The 20342-nt window shown below is 48.1% G+C and overlaps 1 protein-coding gene across 3 annotated transcripts in view; it reads right to left on the bottom strand.

Moving 5' to 3' along the window:
- Nucleotides 1-231: 231 nt before the first annotated feature.
- Nucleotides 232-20342, bottom strand: part of ADGRF3 (adhesion G protein-coupled receptor F3) — a 48619-nt gene continuing 28508 nt past the window's right edge. The window contains exons 1-13 of one of the 3 annotated variants that reach the window (XM_011972671.1): nucleotides 11054-11190; nucleotides 9582-9648; nucleotides 9001-9144; nucleotides 8364-8537; nucleotides 7610-7855; nucleotides 6514-6723; nucleotides 5860-6003; nucleotides 5477-5673; nucleotides 5043-5222; nucleotides 2789-4171; nucleotides 2296-2337; nucleotides 2143-2205; nucleotides 232-1681 (exon numbers count right to left, since the gene is read on the bottom strand). In XM_011972671.1, coding sequence (XP_011828061.1) covers nucleotides 1622-1681; nucleotides 2143-2205; nucleotides 2296-2337; nucleotides 2789-4171; nucleotides 5043-5222; nucleotides 5477-5673; nucleotides 5860-6003; nucleotides 6514-6723; nucleotides 7610-7855; nucleotides 8364-8537; nucleotides 9001-9144; nucleotides 9582-9648; nucleotides 11054-11137 — 2994 coding nt within the window. In that variant the 5' untranslated portion in view covers nucleotides 11138-11190 and the 3' untranslated portion in view covers nucleotides 232-1621. Of the gene's footprint in view, nucleotides 1682-2043; nucleotides 2206-2295; nucleotides 2338-2788; nucleotides 4172-5042; nucleotides 5223-5476; nucleotides 5674-5859; nucleotides 6004-6513; nucleotides 6724-7609; nucleotides 7856-8363; nucleotides 8538-9000; nucleotides 9145-9581; nucleotides 9649-10096; nucleotides 10210-10959; nucleotides 11191-20342 lie in introns of those variants that run through there. The other 2 variants (XM_011972670.1, XM_011972672.1) reach the window with 2 other exon arrangements.

Here is a 20342-nt window from a genome sequence, read left to right as displayed (position 1 = left end):
CAATTGTGAATGGAAGTTCATTCATGATTTGGCTCTCTGTTTGTCTGTTACTGGTGTATAAGAATGCTTGTGATTTTTGCACATTAATTTTGTATCCTATGGTGGCTCCTCTTTGAAAGGATAATGAATCCACTTATAGAAACATTTGGGCCAATTTATACACAATTGAAATATTCACACTAATCATTAAGTGAGAGCATGGTGTTTGTAAGAAAAGTGTTTTCAACAGCACGTGATAGCATATCCATTTTTGTTTTAACAGAAAATGCCCCCATCCCATTTTATAAAAAATATCCATGAATTGCATAATTAACAAAGACTGATTCATCACTTTTTTCGTGTATCTAGTTTAAAAATTTCTCAGAATCCTGTATCTTCCTCTGGTGAATTCCCTAAGTTAATTCAGCCAGATAGGTATCTTGGTCTCTTCAAAAAGATTTTGTTAAATCTATCTTCTCTATATCTAGTATTAATTTTTAAATATAAATTAAATGTTATTAATTGATAAAAATTTATATTAAACTTTAAATTTGTATAACCTATTCTTACAATGTGCTCATATCAATCAATACCTCTTTCTATACATGGATACGGTTGTGAAACTTACATTTTATATTTATTTTTTTTAAAGGTTAGAGAAAGAGGGACCAATTAACTTCATCTTTTCCTAAACTTGAGAAGAGACAAACCAAGTCCTGCCCTTCATCTCCAATGTTTGGAAGATCAGAGGTTCCTGTCAATTAAGTCGTCCTTTCTTCATAACTATTGCAAAAGAAATCATCAGAAATCGCTGAATAGGTCAATTAAAACCATTTTTATCAAACATATTCATTCACAACATGTATTGTTATAGTTAAAAACTGGTTGAGAAAGTTTACTTGTAATTATTATGCACTTTGATATCTGTTGATTATTTCTGGAGCAAAGGCAGCCTTATTCATTAGGTGCCTTTAGCTAATTTTTCCTGCTATTCTTGCTGGATACTTTAGAAATGAGAAGGGGTGAGCTGTAAGATAAATGAGTGTGACTAAGGGAAATAGAAGCCTGACTTTATCAAGGGCTGAGCTCCGGGAGGCAGGAAGAGTTCAGAGCATTGGGCCAGGGCTCATCTGGTGGGTTCAAGCACATAGCCTCAACTCCCTTGCAGGAACATGGGTCCGTGTGTGGTTCACTCTGAAGCATCTGTCTTCCTGTGAAAGAGCTCGGGAGTGGTGAATGGATACCGCGCCCAACTTCTGCAGGCTGCCCTCCCCTCTGGATACCAAGCCCACCCATGGCAATCCCTTCAAGGCATGACTCTCATGATAATAAGAAGTGTGATAATGTGAAAAGGAATTTTCAGAGAAACTGAGTCAAGGACTGGTGGTGGTGAAACTTCTTGCTTTCTTGGAAAGCAAGAGAAGGTGCTATGCCTTCTGCTCTCTGACATTTCCACCGTCCCCCACCCATCTAGCAATGGCTACCCTAGAAAAACCTGTTTCCTACCCTTTGGTGTGGGCTGAGTATAGAAAGAGGAGGCTTCTCTCCAGAACTTTGCCAGGAGTTTGGCAAAGTTGGTTTGGCCTTTGCCACACCATCCTCAATCCACCCTGCTTACACTGCCCCTGAGAAAGTCTAGTTCTCACCTGGCAGTGTCACTTCCTCCTTTGCTGTGTTCCAAGATGTAGCCTTCATTTGTGGACTAGGAAGGGGTGGAAAGGCCCAGTTGCAGGGCGATTATTATTATTGTCAACTCTCCCTTGAAGAAGTTGTATCCGTTTTACTTTCTCACATGCACTCCTGCCTGGGCTGCAGGAATCCTAGAAATTTTGCTCTCCGCTATAGTAACTCCCATGAGTTCTGATCCCACACTTTTCCTTCAAATGCTAACTGGAGGCAGACTTTTAGATGGAGAAACCAGAGACAAGAGAATCAGCAGGAGTCCAGGTGATAATCAGGAACCCGGGACCCTGATCCTGACTGCTCTGACCAGGCTGCTCATTTCACCGGTGGGGAGCTGGAACCTGAAACCTGCTCATTCTAAAAAACAACCCCAGTCTTCTCTCAACTTCTGGCTGTGCCCATGTCCTCTGAGGAAGGCCGTGGAATGCCTTCTGACATGCTCTCAGAGGGAGAGCTGAGGATCTGAAGCCAGCAACTCACCAGGGAGATGGTGGAGCTGGGGGCTTGGGCACGGCAGAAGCGTTTGCGCAAAGCTTCTTGTACCTGTGGGAGAGGTAAATGCTCCACTTATGCCAGCCACAGCCCCGGCCTGTGGGCTGCAAGTGAGGCAGGGGGTTAGGTGGGCAGACTCACCTTCTTGTCCATGAGGCAACCAAACAATAGGATGAAGACACCCTGAGAAGAGGGACATGGGGATAAGCTGGTCAAGGAGGAAGGGATCTACCCGAATCAACGTGCTCCTTCTGTCCTGTGTAATTCACATGCAAAGGCTTCTCGTCTCAATTTTTGTTACCACCATTTGGTGCCTAGGATCTATTTCAGATGCTTTTCTTATTGTTATCGTTATAAAAGGGATAGTAAAGGATTGGGTACTGATAATTTCCTGAGTTCTCCAACAAAATCAGCTATTATTTTACAGATAAGAAAACCAAAGCTCAGAGAGGTTATATAATTTGTCTGAAGTTATCCAGCTACTCAGTGGAGGAACTGGGATCCACTCCTAAGCCTTCCAAAATTCCTGAACCTATGTTTCTTCTGCTACGCCTTGATACCTCCTAGAGAAGAGATTGGCAGTGACTTAGACCATCTAAAAGGGCAAAAAGCACAGCCACCCCCTATCACCTACCTGGAGGGTGTTGAGAATGGTGAAGATGTAATGAGGGACCACGGAGACTTCCTCTAACAGAGTGGCCAGGCCTAGCCCCCAGGTGAGGCCAAAGATGGGTGTGAGAATGAGCAGGGCTTTGATCACCCCCAGCAGAGCTTGGCGCTTCTCCGCTGGGGGTCCCTCTGACAGCGAAGGTCTCAGCAACTTCAGCATGGCCATGGCTAGTACCAGCCCATTCACACCTACAATAGCCAGCACTGGCCCCACGAAGGTGTACAACGCCCCTCCCTTCCCATCCAACCAGCATTCCCCCTCCCTCAGGTATTGCCCTTGAGGTAGGTAGAGCCCCAGGGTGACACCCGCCAACCCCAGTGGGCACAGGTAGCCCAGAAGCACCATCAGGGGGAGAACTCGGTGCTTCGGCAGCTGGTGAAAGACAAAGAGCAGCTGGTGGGCCAACACCAGGGCCTGCGCCAGCATCCAGAAAAAGGTGGCCAGGTAGAGGAAATGACAGAGGAAGGTGGCAGCCAGGCAGAGCGGGCTTCGGGGCCCTGGAGGGAGGAAGGGGGCGCCTAGGAAGCAAGTGTCTGCGGCCAGCAAGCAGAGCACCATGTTGAGCAGGGCGGCGTGGCGGAAATAGGAGACCTTATTCCGCACCACGACTCTCCAGACCAGCCTGTACACACCCAGGCACACAAGCAGCGCCAGTATGGAAGCTCCCAAGCCCACTTGAGTCAGCAGCGCCAGAGCGGGTTCTTCCGGAACAGTGTGTGGGGACATGAGGACGGAGAAGGCAGTGAGGTGCTGGCAGAGGCACCGAGCAGTGGGGCTGCCACTGGCTGCCTGTGCCTGGCACCCTTCTTTGGACCAACCCCCCCTGCCCTGGAAGAGGCTGTGATCCCAGAAGACACAGTGAGGGGAACCATCTGTGTTCCCAAAATCCATGATGACCTCGCCCTGGCTGAAGGCCTGGTCGCCTGCCATGATGGAAATGACAAGGACCAGGCCAGGAGTGGCATAGAGGGAATCCCCCAGCCCTTGTCCATAGTTTGAAGGCAGAAGGTGGTCCAGTTTTCGCAACACCAGGCTAGTAATACTTATTTCAGTTCCATTACGGACCAGTGGGGCCAGTGAGTGCCTGGGAATCTGAGCCTGCAGTGGGGGCCGAGTAGGGAAGGAGATGCTGTAGTCAGCAGGAAACGTGGGTCCAAACAGCTGGCTCTGCAGCAGAACATTGGGCAAGCTGAAGGTGAAGGGGTGGTCCTGTGGGCACAGGCTGCATGCCAGGGTCTCCACAGCCAGCAGGAGAGTTGAGCCTGCCCAGGGCTTCCGGGCTTGGGCCAGGGTCCACAGAGACCTGGTGTCCATATCTAGGACCTTGTCTGTGGCAATCAGGAGATTCTGCAGCACCCAACAGAAAGATGAGCCCCGTCTGCTGGTGCCCACAGGACTGAGCCGGGGGCAGTGAGAACTACAGCCCCACACCTTCCCTTCCCAGTCCAGGGTGTGACCCGAGGTTGGAGAGAAAAGGGAGAGGAAGACAGGCCTGTGAAGGGAGACTTTCTAGACGGGAAGAACGGGGAGCTGTTCGGCCAACCACCTTGGGGCATCTTTAAGGATATGTCCCCTGACCTGCACCCAGTCCCTCTGCTGAAAAGCCTTCTTCCCCCTCCATCCCTTGGGGCCACCCAGGTTCTCAGAAGGGACTTCTCCCATTCTTTGGCACCTCCAGGTCTGCAAAGCTAGGAATGGTGACCAGCAGTGTTAGAGGGCACCGTGTCCTGGAGGTGACGGCCACACGCATGTCTGTGCATTCACATATGCTATGTATTCCCAGGCATGAACGGTGCGTAATGTCATTGCCCTTTGTTACACTTTTGGCTGCAGCTCATGGGTCACCAATGGATGCCCATACTGAGAGCCGATGTAGGTGAGCCCGGCAAAGCCAAGCACACTTTAGCGTCTTCATGGAAACTTCCTGTCTGTGTCATAGCCACACGCCTGCTTGCGCACACACGCCTCGGGCCTCCTGTCTCCACACCCTTTCCTGCCTCCAGCCCCCATGTGCTCCCAGCGCCAGGCCTTCTCCATTCTGCAGCCTCAGAGGCTGGTGTCTGAGAGAAGAAATGGACCAGGAGCAGGACCCCGGACTCTGGAAAGGTCTGCTGCCCGACAGCCCATGGTGATGTCAGAGGGACAGAAGTGCCCACAGATGGGGAGTCTTCACCCCCTGACTGCCCAGCTGGCAACCACTGTGGCTCAGAGATCTCACCTTCAGGGCGCTGCGGTCAAGCTGTATTCTGGCCTTTGCCACCGCCTTGGCCAGGTATTTCATGGTGCTCAGCAGGGTCAGTAAGTCGGAGGGTGAACTTGCCTCTGCCGCCTGCCCTGGCAGCTGTGCCAGGATCTGTGGTACTGCCTCAGCAGGACTGCCCTGGCCTGCCTGCAGCAGCTGAGACAGACAAGACAGCAGGAAGCGGGACACGTAGTAGAATGATGGTTTGAGAAGAGCATCGCAGCCCCATGGAGATTGCTGGCCGCCTTGAGCCCTCCCACACCTACTTCCTGGCTCTGCTAGGGCTCCAGTTCAGAGAAGCTGAGCAGCTTGTGGGTTGGGCCTCGGGGAAAAGGGTCTGCAAGCTGGGTCCTAGAGAGGCTGGGGTGGGCTGTGGAGGGGGCATATGGGCAGCAGGGTGGAAGCTTCACCTTGGCTCTAACGAACAAGGCCAGGAGCCTCGCATCTGTGCAGCTGCTGTGGACAGGCCCCCAGACTCCGTCAGCTGCACAAAACCTCCTCACTATGCCCCTCTTGCTCTCAGGACATGGGGCCTGTGCCATGTGGCCAGCCTTGGTGACATTCCAGGTAAGCACTGAGGTGTCCTCAGGGCAGGTGATGTCCCCATCTGAAGAATGACAAGCAGGGGGTACTCAGCAATCACAGCCTCACCGGAGCCTCTTCTTGGGCAGAAGCATGTGCGGGCCCCGAAGCCTGGTCCTGTTGCCCAGGGCAGGGATGCGCCATGCAAGAGAGCCCATGCTCCCAAGGCAAGCAGCTGAGACCCGCCCACTGGACCCCAAGCCCTACGTACCCTGGATGATGGTGATGGAGATGGGGACCCTGAGTGGAGCCAGGCCAGGGCTCTGCAGGTCACAAGTGTACACGGTGTCAGTCATTGGGCAGTGCTGAACAGCCAACACAAAGCACTGAGAGCCTAACTCGTTGAAGGAGGAGGCTGAGGGCAAAACGAAAGAAGGGAACTGTCATTGGGCCAGGGACAGGCCTGGAACCCAGCAGGCTCTGACATGCTGTTTCAGTCTTTCTAGCAATTCAGAAACAGAGGAAGCAGTGGGGAAGAGCCAAATGATGTGTGGGCTCCACTTGGGCAGAGGAAGAGAGCTTGGATTTTGCTGGAGGGGACTGTGGGGTCTCTAACAAGCTCTAGGACTCAGTTTCCACCATTTCCACATTTGTAAAATGGGGACTATCATCAAATGAATTCCATAGAGTTAAATGAGATTGTGTAGATAACAGCATTTTGCAAAAGTTTCCTCTACACATGCAGTTATGTTATGGCAATAGACGTGGCAAGGCTCTGATGGGGTAGAAAACAGTGTGGGCTTTGGACCCCACTCTCTGGTTGAACTGTGGCCTCTGTTTCTCATGAGCTAAAGACTCAGTTGCCTGGAGGAGACTAGCTGCCCCCTGGTCCCTCTGACCCCTGACTGCTGGCCCCTTCTCATACCTTTGCTGCCCTCTCCAGGGCTCCAGGTCGCGGTGTAGGCCAGGTTTGTGCTGGGGATGCAGCAGCTCAGCTGGAAGCCAGGGGAGGTGGCACAGGAGATGGACAGCTGGTCTGGAAGTCGAGCCACATCTGTCGCCTTCAAGGGCACCCTCACCACCTCGTGCAGGTTCCACTTGAAGCCCTGGGCCTCAAAGCAGCTCATGTACTCACCTGCAGACACGTGTCTGCTGCGCTATGTGGCTCCTCTGGGCCCTGCTGCACCACAGAATCGCTGCTACTTTCCAAGCCACAGCCTTGCTCCCGTCCTCTGCCTGCCACCCAGTGCTTAACCCTAGCAAGCAAGGTCCCAGGATGGCCCCTTTGGTGGGTATTCCCTGTCCCCAAGAAGGATTTCTAGGAGGTAGAAGAGATCTCTTTTTTATCAGCCCATGCCCATGAATTTCATGCTCTCCCTAGAGCAGATGCCCTTCCTGCACCACCCCTGCCATTTTAGCATCTTGAAAAACATGGATCTGTTCTCAGCAGACATTGAGACTATATCCTCCACATTCTCCACATTGTAGTATTTTTGTTAACAGAAACATTTTTATGAAAAGTAACTACATTTTCCAAAACATAATTAGACAAGTGATTTTTTTTTTTACATGTTTGCAAATCTCGCCCATGTCTGGGTTCTCCCATCTGCTTTTGCATTCAATCTTATGATGGCCCTGTAACCTCTGGAAAGGGCCACTGTCTACACCCGAGGGAGTGGGAGTGAAAGGGGTAAATGACATCTTAGCATATTAGGACAATAGCTGTGACTTTGTAAACCCTGAAAAGGGTCTCAGAAGTCCCAGACCACAGTGAAAACAGCTGGCCATTTTTAGAATTTTCCACATTGCAATTTTTCACACCAAGGGACCTCTTAGCCTTTGTTTCCCCAGAAGGGGTAAGTGGAAAGATGAAAAGGGTGAGAAAGAAGTGGAAAGAAAAGAAGGAAGGAGGAGGGAGGGAGGCGTGGGAAGAAGAGGTGAAGGAAAGCAGCGAAGGAAGAGGAGGAAGAAGGGAAGTAAGAGGAAGGAGAAAGGAGGCAAGGAGAGGACAGACTGGCTACCTGCCCAGTGATGGGACATGTTGGAGACACTGAGGGCAGCCTGGCCGTGGCTGGAAGTCACAGACACCTGTGTCCCTGGCTGCAGGAGGATGGGACTGGGGCTCCCTGGGTGCCTCAGGAACCAGCTCAGGTCGGTGGCCTCCTGGCTCAGCAGGAGAGTCAGGCTCAGTGTGTCACCAGGCATCTGCAGCTGGGAGTTCAGGCTGAGGGTCCCGGGGACTGCAGGGAGGCAGGTGACAGGGGACCCTGGAGGAGGGACTCATGGCCCTCAGATGCAGCTGAGCAATCGCTCCCCCCGACTCTGGAGCCCATTCCTCCACACTCCCTCCCTAGCTTTTTAAATTTTTCTTTTTGTCCCTGGATGGGCATCTGAATGTGGCTGCTGCAATCCAGCCTGGAAGACTCTATCTGTTATCGGAAACCAAAGAGAGAACCTTTTTGGTCTATGCCTCTCCCTCCTCCAGGCATCTTGGGGCTGCTGGAACTGCTTCCTGCCTCCTAGGGTAAAAAGCAGGGTTACTCCAGCACGTTCTCTCCCTGTCCTTATGTCTCTGGGGCCCCCCTCATTAGTCTCCCTACTCAGGTTCCAAGCTCAGGGCCTGTGATCTGCTGTGATGGCTGGCTTTTTCTCCCACCCAGAGGAGCAGCTGTGCTTGGACCAGCTGGCCAAACTACAGGTTCAGAGAGGAAAAACACACTGAGAGCATTCATTTCACTTAAGGTCATTGGTTTCCAAGTTCCCAACCTTCCTCACCAGGTGGCAGCAACTGGCAGTACCCGGGTTCAGGATGGCTGAAGACAAGGCAGCCACAAGGCTGCTGGTTCTGGGGGCTTTGACAAGGAGGGTAATGGAGGCAGATGCTGGTGTTCCACTGGTAGCCAGAGAGGCAAGCACAATAGAAATTCCCCTCGTGGTTGACATTACACTCTGTGACAGAGAGAAGGGAAGAGGGGCTGGACATGCTGTCTGAAGAAGCTAGGTGGGCAGGGTGAACACCTGCCTGATGCCTGAGAGGCTTTAGGGCTGGGTATCTGGACCAATCTCCAAGCTACAGGTGCCTCAGTCAGGCACATGCATCAGGACTGCCTCCTCAGTCAGCGCTTGAAGCAGCAGATGTCTCAGGGGCCAGGGAACAGGTGAAGGTGGAGGTCTGTGCCCACATTGTCTGTCCCTTGGGCCATCAGTCAAAGTTAGAAGATAGGGGATGGGGCAGGCAGGGAAGGGTCTGTCTGGTAGGGAGGGGAGGAAGGAGCTGGGCCAAGAGACAGAACCAGGCAGCCCTTCCTCTAGGAAATATAGAGGGACTCACAGCATCTCAGGCAAGCTGGCTGCAGGAGGCCCCGGAGCCCCTGTTCATTCGCTCTCAGCCCCCTTCCCATGCAAGTGGTACCTGTTGTGAGTCTGAGGCCAGTGAGAAGAGGCCTTGGGGAAGAGGAAGCTGAGGCAGCCGGGAGAGTCAGGGTCCTGGAGACTTCATGGGGCCAGGTCTTATCTGAAAAGTCCAGACGTACATAGACGGAGACCAGCGCTGATTCTACAGGAGCAGAGGGGACAGCTGGAGAGGACAGGCAGCGAGGCCACAAGCTGGTCCCCTCTGGAGTCTCTCATCTAGCTGGCCAGTCCCAGGAATGCAGAGCCAACCCCCTCCCACAGGCTGTCCAGGTGCATATACAGGGCTCAGGAAGGGAACAAGTCTTCCCCTAGGCACAGTGGCTTCAGATACATAGCTTCACGTCATCCATCCAGCAACACCTATTTTATGGATGAGGCTCCAAAGACAATGAGTTCATCTCCAGGCCTCGCTGCTAGAGAACTGGTCAACGACCTGTCCGACTGTGATCAGAGCCAGTCCTCTCTCTCCGCCACCACTCCCTCGCTGCGCCTGCCCTCTCCTCTCCGGGTCCTGGGTTTCCACCTCATTCCCAGCCCCTATCTCCTCCCCCTCCCTCCTCCTCTTGTCCATTCACTCACCTCCTGCTCCATTCTGTTGGTCCAGGAGCTGCCCAGATCCAGATTCCCCTCCAGCCTGACTCTGTCCCTGGAATAGAACACAGAGGAGAGACCTCAAGTCCCTTCCAAAGGCACCCCAGGGGCCAGCCCGACTAGTCTCAGCCAGCACAACTCAGTCTCAACCAGCTCTTCTTTTTGCCAGGAATCAAGGGTACACATCAGGAAGGGAAAGCAGGCTTCTCTTAGTGGGTGCCAGGGATGCAACCCCAGGAACCCTGCTATCCCACCCAAGACCAGGAACCAGGAACGCCCTGGGAAGTCAACATGCTTTGTTTAATTCCTTCCTGCATTTACCTGTCCCTGGGCCTCTAGGCTAATTGAAATGGCTGGGTCTGGAGCTCCAGCAGTGGAGCTGGACAGAGTTGGCTGGGGCCCAGGCGCTTGGGGAGTTTATTCCTTCTGTAGGATTTGACAGCAGGGTGAGAAGAAGGCAGCCTCTTTCCTTTGTCTTTGGTTCCTGTACATTATTTCCTCACCAACTCCTCCTCTGACAGGGTGACGGTGGAGGTCTGGACCCACATTGTCTGTCCCTTGGGCCATCGGCCAAAGCTAGAGGATAGGGGGATGGGGCAGGCAGGGAAGGGTCTGTCTGGTAGGGAGGTGAGGAAGGAGCTGGGCCAAGGAGACAGAACCAGGCAGCCCTTCCTCCAGGAAATATGGAGGGGCTCACAGTGTCACAGACCTGAGCCCTGTCTATATGCACCTGCGTGTGCGTGTGGGTATCCACCCAAAACCAGATTTTGATACAGATACGAATATGGATAAGACATGAGTATAAGCTGGTCACAATGGCACGTGCCTTCAGTCCCAGCTACTTGGGAGGCTGAGGTGGGAGGATCACTTGAGCCCAGGAGTTCAAGTCCAGCCTGGGCAACATGGTGAGAGCATGTCTTAAAAAAGGTATAGATATAGATAGATTTAGATACAGATACAGATATATATTTACATAAAGACAGATTTAGATTTAGCAATACAGATAGATTTAGGCTTAGTGGTATATAGATGTAGACACAGGCATAGATATAGCTGTCTGTGAGAACACAGATGGAAAAGCACCCTCTAGACTCTGATGTCTTTCCTCAGATTCTCTCCCATCCTCTAAGCCAGTAGTTCCCAAATCTGCAAAGTTTTTCTTTTTCTTTTTAAATGGCCAGCTTGACTGGACGAGCCTTTATCCAAAGTACAGCAGGTATCATAGGAGTTTACAGGGACTCAAATAAGGAAACAAGAGCTATCCCCCACACCCAGGAAAATAAAATTGAGTTCTCAGAGATCTCATAACAAAGCATCCACTTTCCTTACGCATTACTTCTTCTCCCCTCAGTCCTTTCCCCACTACCTATCCTTTCATTCCACGCCTGGTCTCTCCCAACCAGAGGTCCCCATTGTCGCCTCTGCAGGCCTTCCCTGGGTCTCACCCCGGTTTCACTTACAGGTTGGGATGCTTGGGCAACTGGTGACCCCAGCAGGGGAAGAGTTGTGGCCAGGAGCAGCAGAGGGGCAGCCGAACAGACCATGGCTCAGTGAAGCAGTCCCTACAAGCCCATGATGCAAATTTCTGCAAGGAAGAGCTGGCAGGGCAGTATGCAGATGGGATGGGAGGGAAGAGGGGAGGGAGCCAGGGCTGAACTTACAGAGGAAGCGCTACAGCCTGTGACTCTGAGTCAAATGGGAATCCAGGTCGCCGTGGGGGCCACCTGGAGCCCACATGCCCCCAGTGAGAATGGTGCCGAGGCTCCTCTTGGGCTCTGGACCAAAAGCTCAGAGTCTTAGGGTTTTGAAGTCACAACCAGCAACGTGTCAATAAGCCAGGTTCGGTCATGTTCCCAAGGACCTGGGAAATCTGGATTGTTCTGAACTCCTCAAAAGCTGGATCATTGATCAAAGAGTCAAGGTTAGAAATGAAAAACAAAGAAAAGATAAAAATATGAGAGCTGATTTTTACGCTAAAATAATTTCCAGATAGACTAGAATCCTCCCTCCCTCCCTTCCTTCCTTGTCTGTCCCTTGGGCTATCTGCCAAAGCTAGAAGATAGGGGGTTGGGGCAGGCAGGGAAGGACTGGTCATGGACCTGTCCGACTGTGATCAGAGCAGGGGGTGAGTGGGTGGACAGGAGGAGGAGGGAGGGGGAGGAGATGGGAGCTGGGAATGAGGTGGAAACCCAGGACCCGGAGAGGAGAGGGCAGGCGCAGCGAGGGAGTGGTGGCTGAGAGGACTGGCTCTGATCACAGTCGGACAGGTCCGTGACCAGTCTGTCTGTCCCTCCCTCCCTCCCTCCCTCCCTCCCTTCCTCCCTCCCTCCCTTCCTTCCTTCCCTCCCTTCTTTCTTCTCTCTCTCCCTCCCTCCCTCCATCCATCCCTCTCTCTCTCTTCCTTCTTTCTTTCCCTCCCTCCTTTCTTTTCTTTCTCTCTTTTTTCTTTCTTTTTCTTTCTTTCCTTTCTTTCTTTCTCTCTCTTTTTCTTTTCTTTCTTTCTTTCCTTGCTCTTTCCTTCCTTCCTTTCTCTCTCTCTTTCCTTCTTTCTCTCTCTTGCTCGCTGTCACTCTCACTCTTTTTCTTTCTTTTATAAACAAGGCCTTCTTCTGTTGCCCAGGCTAGAGTGCAGTAGTATGATCAAAGCTCATGATCATAGCTCACCATAGCCTCAAACTCTTGGGCTCAAGCTATCCTCCCACGGTAACCTCCCAAGTAGTTGAGATTACATGTGTGCACCACTGCACTGGCCTAGAGCCTTAAATGTAAAAAAGAATTTGAGAAAATACTAGAAAACATTATCAAGTTATTTCATAAAATAATTTTAAACAGAGGAAGGTTTTTTAAACAATACATAAAACTGAGAAGTCAAAAAGGAAATAAATGTGACTGTCTAAAAACTTTTAAGTTTGGCCTAAAAAGAATAATTTTCTCAACAAAGGAACTTTCTTCTAGTTTTCGTATCCATAAGATAGAAATAGGCAAAAGATAGGAACAGACAATTCACTGAAGAAGGAATAGAAATAGTTTGATAATGGCCAGGCAGGGTGGCTCATACCTATAATCCCAGCCCTTTGGGAGGCCGAGGTGAGTGGATCACCTGAGGTCAGGAGTTCGAGACCAGCCTGCCCAACATGGTGAAACCCTGTCTCAACTAAAAATACAAAATCAGCCAGGCTTGGTGGCGCATGCCTGTAATCCCTGCTACTTAGGAGGCTGAAGCAGGAGAATTGCTTGAACCTGTGAGAAGGAGGTTGCAGTGAGCTAAAATTGCACCATTGCACTCCAACCTGGGCAACAAGAGTGAAACTCCATCTCAAAAAAATAAAAATAAAAAAGAAGCAGTTTGATAAACATATACAAACCTCTAACTTCACGCATCAGAAATACAAATCAAACAAGATACTATTTCTCACCTGCTAATTATCAAAAGAGAAAATATTAATTATATTAAGTATAGTTGTACATGTGTGTAAAAACATGTACATAAGAATATTCAAGGCAGAATTGTTTGTGACAGCAAATGAGTTGATTAAACAACCAAAATGTCTATTAAAAAGGGAGAGCTTATATAAATCTTGGGATTTCCAAACAATACATTACTAAAGTTGTGTGGGAAAAGTGAAGTAGCTGTATTTTGGAGTGATCTCCAATATAGTTAGTGAAGTTTAAATATGTGTTATGTGTATTATGGTCCCATGTATGTAAACAAAATGAATCTATTTAAGATGCTTGTACTTGTATATCCCTAGAATATTTCTGGAAGAATACATCAGAAATCTGGCAATAGTTGTTGCTTCTGGGGAAAGGGATTAAGGGTCTGGATGGGTCTGTGTGCTGTTTCATATATAGTTTTTCTAATCATAGGCTTTTTTTTTTTTAATAAAAAAAAGTTGATTTAAACACACAAAGTACGAAGTACCTATGGTAGAAATATAGCCCCATTGCATTTCCACCTCCAATCCCCCCTTGCCAGTTTTGTTGCTAATGGAAGAGCAGACACACAGAGCAAATACATGCATGGGAGCAATCACTCTTGTAAGCAATCACTCTTGTAAATAGCAGATTTCAGAAAACATGAAAATGGTGGAGAATCTGGTTTGAGAACCAGAGAGAGAAGTGAGAGGGAAAACACAGGTGCTGGAGGTAGGATGCTATTAGCATGCTGGGTGCTGTCTGTTGCAGCTATAGGCAGTCTCAGATGGGCCAAGAGGATATGGGACATCAACAGCATCTGCAGCAGTTCCCAAATGGAGTCTGTCAAGGCATGAAGTGGTCCTGGACCATGCTCAACAGGGTCTGTTGAGGACCAGGAACTACACAAGTGAGAGGTGGACTGAGACCCAGAAGAGTGGCTGCTTCAGTGCCGAGGGGAGACTGAGCCATGGCAGCCCCCAGTTAGGAGAGGCAAGGACAGCCTCCAGTGGAGGGAAAGCTGTTCATCCATCAGCATGAACACTGAAGGAACAAGTAACTCCGGGGACATGAGAAAGCTAACAGAGGCCGGGTATGGCGGCTCACACCTGTAATCCCAGCACTTTGGGAGGCCGAGACAGGCGGATCACCTGAGGTCAGGAGTTCAGGACCAGCCTGGCCAACATGGTGAAAACCTGTCTCTACTAAAAATACAAAAAAACTAGCCAGGGGTGGTGGTGGGCACCTGTAATCCCAGCTACTCGGGAGACTGAGGCATGAGAATTGCTTGAACCCAGGAGGTGGAGGTTGCAGTGAGCCGAGATGGCACTACTGCACTCCAGCCTGGGCAACAGAGTGAGACACCCTCTCTCTCTCTCTCTCTCTAATATTATTATATATATAATATAAATGTATATAAAAATAAAAATAAAATATGTATATATATAAATCTTAGTCTTATGGACTGATCAGTTTCATGGGGAGTCAGGAAGCACCCACAGGCTGAATCAAGTCTTAGGCAGAGTGGAGTTCAAACCAACAGGGACTTATTGCTGCCACCTATGTACTCCCAAGTCCAAAGTGAACCACAAGGTGATTGTCCTTTGTCCCTCCAATATACATACTGATTTTTGGAAACTAATCAGTTTTTAACTGCTGGCAGCTTTTCTGAGCTCCTAGGTTGCTTCCTGGACACCTCTAAACACGGATTGTGAAGGCTGCTGGTAAGCAGTGCTCCCTTACTTAATTTTTATTTTTTAAAGACAGGGTCCCGTTATGTTGTTCAGGCTGGCCTCAAAGTCCTGGACCAAAGTGATTCTCTCACCTCAGCCTGCCCAAGTAGTTGGGATTACAGGCGTGAGCCACCACTGGACCTGGCCTCCAATTTTTTTTTTTTTTTTTTTTTTTTGAGATGGAGTCTCACTCTGTCGCCCAGGCTGGAGTACAGTGGCGCGATCTCGGCTCACTGCAAGCTCCGTCTCCCGGCTTCACGCCATTCTCCTGCCTCAGCCTCCTGAGTAGCTGGGACTACAGGCACCCGCCACCGCGCCTGGCTAATTTTTTGTATTTTTTAATAGAGACGGAGTTTCACCGTGGTCTCGATCTCCTGACCTTGTGATCTGCCCGCCTCAGCCTCCCAAAGTGCTGAGATTACAGGCGTGAGCCACCGCGCCCGGCCTTTTTTTTTTTTTTTTTGAGAGAGAGTCTCACTCTGTTGCCCAGGGTGGAGTACAATGGTACAATCTTGGCTCACTACAACCTCCACCTCCCAGGTTTAAGTGATTCTCCTGCCTCAGCCTCCCAAGTAGCTGGGATTACGGGCGCCCATCACCACACTGGGATAATTTTATATTTTTAGTAGAGATAGAGTTTCACCATGTTGGCCAGGCGGGTCTCAAACTCCTGGCCTCAAGAGATCCACCTGCCTTGGCCTCCCAAAGTGCTAGGATTCAGGCATGAGTCACTGCGCCCGGCCTCCATTACTTCTTATAGAAAGTAATTGCTGGGGCCAGGTGTGGTGACTCGTGCCTGTAATCCTGGCACTTTGGGAGGCTGAGGCAGGTGGATTGCTTAAGGTCCAGGAGTTCAAGGCCAGCCTGGGCAACATGACAAAACCTCAATATGGCAAAACTTCATCTCTACAAAAAATTAGCTGAGTGTGGTGGCACATGCTTGTAGTCCCAGCTACATGGGAGGCTGAGGTGGGACGATCACCTGAACCCAGAAGGTCAAAGCCATAGTGAGCTGTGATTGTGCCACTGCGCTCCAGCCTGGGCAACAGAGTCAGACCCTGTATCAAAAAAAAAAAAAAAAAAAAAAAAAAAAAAAGAGAGAAAGTAACTGCTGGGGTTGCTGCATATTAGTTACCTGTATGAACTAGACATTGAATCTTGGTGTATTTTTTCTAACTTTTAGGTTCTGGGGTACAAGCGCAGGTTTGTTACACAGGTAAACTTGAGTCATGGGGGTTGGTTGTACAGATTATTTCACCACCCAGGTATTAAGCCGAGTACCCATTTAGTTATTTTCCTGATCCTCTCCCTCCACCCTCTGAAAGGCCCCAGTGTGTGTTGTTCCCCTCTATGGTCCATGTGTTTTCATCATTTCGCTCCCACTTACAAGTGAAAATATGTGGTATTTGGTTTTCTGTTCCTGTGTTAGTTTGCTAAGGATAATGGCCTCCAGCTCCATCCATGTCCCTGCAAAAGACATGATCTCATTCTTTCTTATGGCTGCATAGTATTCCATGGTATATATGTACCACATTTTCTTTATCCAGTCTATCATCGATGGGCATTTAGGTTGATTCCATGTTTTTGCTACTATGAACAGTGCTTCAGTGAATATCCACATGCATGTGTTTTTATAAAAGAATGATTTATATACCGTTGGGTGTAGACCCAGTAATGGGATTGCTGGGTAGAATGGTATTTCTGTCTTTAGGTCTTTCAGGAATTGCCACTGTCTTCCACAATGGCTGCATTTAATTTACACTCCCGCCAACAGTGTATAAGCGTTCCTTTTTCTCCACAACCTCGCCAGCATCTGTTAATTTTTGGCTTTTTAGTAACAGCCATTCTGACTGGGATCTTGGTGTATTTGCACAAATACGATTTGGGTTCTGAGGTCATGGCAGCTATTACGCGATATAGGATTTCTGCTGGGTGCTACCAAGCTGTGGCGGCGGCCACATCATGAGACATGTGTAGAAAGAAGGGGAAATACACAGCTGTTCACCCAGCTGCAGCACAATTCCAGTAATGGCGAGTCAGCTAACCCTTGGCTGATGCAGAAAACTCTAATATAGAAAGAGTATGTTCAAAATTGTTTGATGCTATAAAATTACTGATCTGTGAAATATTTGACAAGAAGAGGTATTTTAACAAAAAGCTGGACGCATATGTCTTTATAGGAAAAAACGTATTTCTGACATTACAATGTTAAAAGAAATGGTATAAAGTTATTCAGAAGGAATAATGGCAGCCTTAGATCTATAATTTAAGTATCTAACTCTGGACCTTAGAACGAGATCCCATATTTGCTCTCTGGGACTGTTCAGAAAACCCTGCTTCGGGGTTTATATTAAAACCATGTACCTCAAGAGCACAACTTGGAGAAGCTGAAGAAACTCATGGAATTTCTGATGCTTTCTTTGATTCTTACAGGATGTGGGGACTTCACAAAAGTTTCATGTTGACCTTATATAGGAATAAACCTATGGAGAGACCAGGACATTAGAGTGGAGAAGAACTGTTTCTTCTAAAGATAAAATAATTTCAAATCCTTAAGCCAGGATTTAGCCAGTCTGTGGTATTCTGTTATTGCAACACAAAATGGACTCAGAGTCCTTACAACCTAATCACCTCTTAAAGGTCTCCACCTCTCAATGCTGTGGCATTAGGGATTAAGTTTCCAACACATGAACTTTGGGGGACACATTCAAACCACAGCATGGTAGAAAAGTGGTCATGAGGTTAGGAATGGGATTAATGAGCCTTGTGATTCAAGACAACCACTTCATCTTTCAAGACCTCAGTTTTCACATCAATAAAATAGAGTTAAAATATATGGTCTTTGCCGTATTTAAAAGTGTTGTTCCATTTCTTTCCCGTTTTCATGGTTTCTAAAATAAAATCCACAGCCATATAACTCATTGATCCCCTATAAGTAATGTATCATTTTTCTTTGGCTGCTTTCAAGATTTTTTCTTTGACTTTAGTTTTTAGCAGTTATGATGTGTTTAAGGTGGGCTTTCTTTGGACTTACCCTTTATGGATTTGCTGAGCCTTTGCATCTGTAGATTTATGTCTTTCATCAGCCACTATTTCAAATTGTTTTTCTGCACTGAATTATTTCTCCTCTTCTCTGGAGCTCTAATGACTCAACTATTAGGCTTTTTCTTTCTTTTTTTTTTTGAGACGGAGTCTCATTCTGTTGCCTAGGCTGGAGTGCAGTGGTGCAATCTCTGCTCACTGCAACCTCCGCCTCCCAGGTTCAAGTGATTCTCCTGCCTCAGCCTCCCAACAGCTGGGACTACAGGCGCATGCCACCACACCCGGCTCATTTTTTTGTATTTTTAGTAGAGACGGGGTTTCACCCTGTTAGCCAAGATGGTCTCGATCTCCTGACCTCATGATCTGCCTCCCAAAGTGCTGGGATTACAGGCATGAGCTACCACGTCTGGCTGCCTTTTTAGTATTTTATCCACAGATCTGTGGCTCTGTTCAATTTTTCTTTTTTTTTATTATTATATTTTAAGTTCTAGGGTACATGTGCACAATGTGCAGATTTGTTACATATGTATACATGTGCCATGTTGGTTTGCTGCACCCATTAACTCGTCATTTACATTAGGTATATCTCCTAATGCTATCCCTCCCCCCACCCCACGACAGGCCCCAGTGTGTGATGTTCCCCTTCCTGTGTCCAAGTGTTCTCATTGTTCAATTCCCACCTACGAGCGAGAACATGCGGTGTTTGGTTTCTGTTCTTGGGATAGTTTGCTGAGAATGATGGTTCCCAGCTGCACCCATGTTCCTACAAAGGACATGAACTCATCCTTTTTTATGGCTGCATAGTATTCCATGGTGTATATATGCCACATTTCTTAATTCTGTTCAGTTTTTCAATCTTTTTTTCTCTGTTTTTCAGATTGGATCATTTCTACTGATCTATCTTCAAGTTGACTGACTTTTTCCTCTGTCATCTCTGTTCTGCTGTTAAGCCTGGATAGACAGAATAATGACCACCCAAAGATGTCCATGTACTAATCCCTAGAACTTCTGGATATGTAAATGTATATGTCAAAAGGGATTTTGCAGATGTGATTAAATTATGAATATTGAGAGGGAGATTATCACGGATAATCTGCGTGGGCCCAATGTAATCACAAGGTCCTTGTAAAAGGGAGACAGGAATGTGAGAAACAAAAAAGCAGAGGTTGGACTGATGCAGCACTTTATTTATGTATTTATTTTTTGAGACAGGGTCTCACTCTGTTGCCCAGGCTGGAGTTCAGTGGCACAATTATGGCTCACTGCAGTCTTGACCTCATGGGCTCAAGTGAGCCTCAGCCTCCTGGGTAGCTGGGACCACAGGTGTGTGTCATCACGCTTGGCCAACTTTTATTTTTATTTTTTGTAGAGATGGGGGGTCTTGCTATGTTGCCCCGGCTGGTCTCAAACTCCTGGACTCAAATGATCCTCCTGCTTTGGTCTCCCAAAGTTCTGGGATGACAAGTGTGAGCCACTGTGTTCAGTGAAACTGATGCACTTCAAAGATAAAGGAAAGGGCAAGGATTGATGACAGGCTCCAGAAGTTGGAAAGAGCAAGGAAATGGATCCTTCCCTGCAGTCTCCAGAAGAAATGCAGGTCTGCTGACATCTTGATTTTACCTCTGTAAGATTCATTTCACACTTCTCATTCTCAGAACACATCACATTACATAATACATTTGTTTTGCTTTAAGTTACTACATTTGTAGCTATTTGTTATAGCAGCCATGGTAGTAATTTAATACAGAGCTCATGCAATAACTTTTACATTTTTGGTTATTATATATTTCAGTTCTAAAGTTCCCATTTGGTTCTTCTTTACATTTTCTATTTCCTCCTTGAGACTTTTCGCCTTTTCTTTAGTTTTTAAAACAGTGTTCACATTTACTCATGGCACTTTTGTAATAGGTACTTTAATGTCTTTTTTAGATAATTCCAACATATTTGTCATCTCAGAATTGGTATCTGTTGATTGTTTTTTTCCATGTGAGTTGAGATTTCCAGGTTCTTCAAATGCCAGTTAATTTTGAGTTTTATCCCGGAAATTTTGAATATTATGAGACTCTGGATCTTGTTTAAAACCTGTGGGAAGTGTTAATGTTTCTTTTTTAGTAGGTAATCTACCTGGCTTGGTTCAACCACAAGTTCTCATTAACCTACTGTGGACTGTGCTTTCAACATCAATTCTCATTTCAAAACCTTTACAGTGCTATTCAGATCTTCTGCAGACGTGTGCCACCCAGTGGCCGGTCTGGAGCCTGTGTGATGGATGGTCTATCTCTTGGTGCAGTTGTGCTGGTGGTTTGTGGATCCACGCAATGTACAACTGGGAAGTGATCCCAGGAGCTCATAAAACGGTATGGGGTCATCTTCTTGTCCTTTCTGGTCATTCTGATACTTTCTGGTTCCCTGGGGCTCCTCTTTTTGGTTCTCTGGCCAGAAATCCAGAGCTTTATTTCCCTGCTCTAGGATGCACTTCCTGTATCTGTTCACAGGTGGGGCCTTGCAGCAGAGAGAAAAAGCAATGGAGGTTTGCCTTGCCCTCTTAGCACCATACATT

This window comes from Mandrillus leucophaeus, unplaced genomic scaffold (assembly GCF_000951045.1).
Source record: "Mandrillus leucophaeus isolate KB7577 unplaced genomic scaffold, Mleu.le_1.0 Scaffold13, whole genome shotgun sequence".
Lineage (NCBI taxonomy): Eukaryota > Metazoa > Chordata > Mammalia > Primates > Cercopithecidae > Mandrillus > Mandrillus leucophaeus.
The sequence above is the reverse complement of the archived record's forward strand: the minus strand, read 5'-3'. Positions and strand labels throughout refer to the sequence as shown.